Raw genomic sequence first — 3,351 nt, 5'->3', positions numbered from 1 at the left:
CTGGCGATAGGACGGGAGGAAATGGCCTCAAGTTGCGCCAGGGGAGGTTTAGATTGGACATGAGGAAAAATTTCTTTACTGAAAGAGTGGTTAAACATTGGAGCAGGCTGCCCAGGGAAGTGGTTGAGTCACCATCCTTGGAGGTATTTAAAAGATGTGTAGATGAGGCGCTTAGGCACATAGTTTAGTGGGCATGGTGGTGTTGGGTTGACAGTTGGACTCGATGATCTTAGATGTCTTTTCCAACCTTAATGATTCTATGATTCTATGATTCTATGATCTGAGGTACTCCAAAGTCTGTGAGATGTCCAGGTGTGAGACAACACTTAAAGGAGATCTGCATCTGTCGGAGCTACCGGTTGAAGACTAGGCTGAAGGCTTATGAGCTGGCAAATGAATCAAGCCAATGAGTGCCACTCAATGTGATCAGTGTATTTGATTTCCCAATTTTTGTTGTTCAAATTATAGTTGTTTCTCTTTTGTATTAGAAAAGAATGTTCAAAAATACGTACAAACAATGAGCTGTGCAAGAGGCAGCATTTCAGAATATTGAAAAGCATACAGTGGAAATCTAGTTCATTAAAGAAGATAAAATACTACAGTGTTATTGAAATAGAATAATGTTCACAAATATATAATTGAGTTAAGTCAAGAATCATCAGTGAATCACCAAGGACCTATGGTTTGGTATTCAATTTATCTGGTTTTGAAGCTCAAAATTGTAGATAGCTCCACTAGTCATAGAGACTCCCTTTAAAATCAATGTAATGACATAAGCATTTCTAGGGTAAGCGTCCTAAGGTAAATATTTGAAACGCCTAGAGAAATCCCTTCCAAAAAGTGCCTATTTGTCTGCCTTGACTCAGGAAAGAGATACAGAATGACTAGTTCAGGTACAGACATATTAAAACTACACTGGTTTTGAAATTCAGACTGCAGACTCCACAGACCACAGAATCACAGAAGCACAGAAATGTTGGTGAGACAGTACCTCTGGAGGTCTCTCATCCAAATCTCCCCTTCAGAGGAAGATTGACTTCACTGTTTTATGAGTTGGCGAACACTTTGGTTCCCAAGCAGTTATTACATTGAGAGGCAGCACTGTCATTTTAGTCTCATGCTAATTATTGTTATTTAAATTTCCTTCTTTGTCAAAAGCAAAAGTCAATTATTAAGTTGACAGTATCTGCTTTGTTTTTACATTTCTCTATGAAAGAAAACAACCATCTAAGAAAGGAAGGATAGCTGTGAATTTCTCATTCTGAAAAAGATGTTGAGTAATCTGTTGACGGCATTCTTTGTCTCCGTGCTCCTCAGTGTGTAGATTATGGGATTAAGCATTGGAGTGATGACTGTATAAAGAGATGATATGGCTTTGTCCACCACAAGCTTTTGGAATGGACGTGCATAGATGAAGATGCAGGGTACAAAATTGATGCTCACCACTGCAACCTGAGCTCCACAAGTGGAAAAGGCTTTGTGCTTCCCCTCTGTGATACGTGTCCTGATTTTGACCAGGATGACAGCATATGACACAATCAGGGCAATGAAGATGAGGGTTGTAAGCAGTCCGCTATTGGACACCATGAGTAGCTCAACCACATAGATATCTCTACAGGCCAGTTTGATTACCTGTGGGACATCACAGTAGAAATTGTCTAGAAAATTTGGCCCACAGAATGGCAACCGAATGACCAGTGCTACCTGCACAATAGAATGAACAAACCCCTCTACCCATGCTCCTGCTACCAGCCTGAGGAGAACATTGTGATTCATAATGTTTAGATACTGAAAAGGTTTATGGAGAGCCACATACCGATCCAGAGCCACCACTATGAGCAGGATGGCCACAGCATCTCCTGTGAAATGGAAGAAAAACATCTGTGTAATGCATCCCCCAAAAGTAATGGTCTTAACCTCAGAGAGGAGGTCCCATAGCATCTTGGGCAGAGTCACTGAGGATTCACTTAGGTCTATGAAGGCTAAATTTCCCAACAAAAAGTACATAGGCTTGTGGAGCTGTTGATCTGTGATTACTGTGGTGATGATGGTGACATTTCCAAGCCAAGTCATTGAGTAGATTATGAGGATAGTTATAAAGAGAATATACTGCAGCATGGCACTTTCTGTAAAACCAACAAGGAAAAAATTTTTCACAGTGGTGGTAGAATTCTCCGGCTCCGTTGGTACCCTGTAGCATGCAATCAACAGAGATAACACTAGGTGAACTACTTATTACTTGTTGACATTTTTATTCAGAAGAGACTACCTGATCTTTTATTGGTTTTGATCATCAAATATGATAGGCCATTGAATTTCTTCAGCTCCTTTTTTTGCATAACAGTTTGTGCTTTTAGAAATTCTCTTTGCAGAAAGTCTTCCAATATGTACTTGAAAACAGTCAACCATAAGATTCATCTCATCTGACTCTAAACAGAAGGATTCAATTCAGAATTTCTACACCTAAATTTACATATCTGCACTCTAGGTGTCTTCATGTAAGCTATGCTTCTAATCTTTCATTATAGTCAAAACAGGTGAACATAATTTGACTAAACGTAGGTGCCCAGTACCACTTTAGATGTCCATGCATAATCCATCTATAGTCACAGAGCTGAGAGATGTGACACAGCATCTATGGAAAACCTTTGTATCATGTTCTTCCGGAGCAGCAGCTGGAGGCAGTTGGCAGGTATCACCACAAAATCTCATATGGCTTTACACATCTGTGTTTAGCCAGCTGAATCCCATTCTGGGGATTTGTCAATTAAGTCAAGCAAAGACTAGATCATGATAATGCTCTCCCTAAAATAAACCACACTGTCTCAGTTGTCCATGTTCCAGCAAATATTCAGTCTATGGAATGGATTCAACTGGAATTTCCATAAAGATGTCCTGTATCTTCCTTCCTTCCTTCCTTCCTTCCTTCCTTCCTTCCTTCCTTCCTTCCTTCCTTCCTTCCTTCCTTCCTTCCTTCCTTCCTTCCTTCCTTCCTCTTCCTCATTTATTCATTCATTCTAATGATTCTCCATGCAACAGCAGACCTACTCGATTTATTCCCCATCTTGTAACATAGCTGCCTTTTTAGTCACACCAAGAAGACCTCAGAAGGGCTAGAGAACTATTTTGATCCTTGCATTTATGTCAGTAGGAAGGCTGAAATGACATACGTAGCAGATTCTGGAGTTTCTTCTCTAAAACTGCCTGGTTCCTTGCCTGTGATATGGATGATGAAGAGCTGTGATGGGAAACCTTCTCTTGGGAAAGCTAGCTTTGAAATCGGCAAAGGTGATGTGAGGTAAGGATTCTTCAGATACAAAAGAGCCATTTGTATTTCAGAGACATTTGTTA

At 40.2% G+C, this 3,351-nt stretch overlaps 1 protein-coding gene across 1 annotated transcript in view; it reads right to left on the bottom strand.

Annotated features, from left to right (window-relative positions):
* Positions 1–379: 379 nt before the first annotated feature.
* The window catches only part of LOC103917380 (olfactory receptor 4D9), a 3,833-nt gene continuing 861 nt past the window's right edge, over positions 380–3,351 (bottom strand). The window contains exons 2-3 of the mRNA XM_009324505.1: positions 1,274–2,191; positions 380–452 (exon numbers count right to left, since the gene is read on the bottom strand). Of these exons, the coding sequence (XP_009322780.1) occupies positions 380–452; positions 1,274–2,191 (991 nt within the window). The remainder of the gene's footprint in view (positions 453–1,273; positions 2,192–3,351) is intronic.

Source organism: Pygoscelis adeliae, unplaced genomic scaffold, assembly GCF_000699105.1.
Source record: "Pygoscelis adeliae isolate BGI_AS28 unplaced genomic scaffold, ASM69910v1 Scaffold255, whole genome shotgun sequence".
Lineage (NCBI taxonomy): Eukaryota > Metazoa > Chordata > Aves > Sphenisciformes > Spheniscidae > Pygoscelis > Pygoscelis adeliae.
This window is presented reverse-complemented; position numbering and strand designations above follow the sequence as displayed.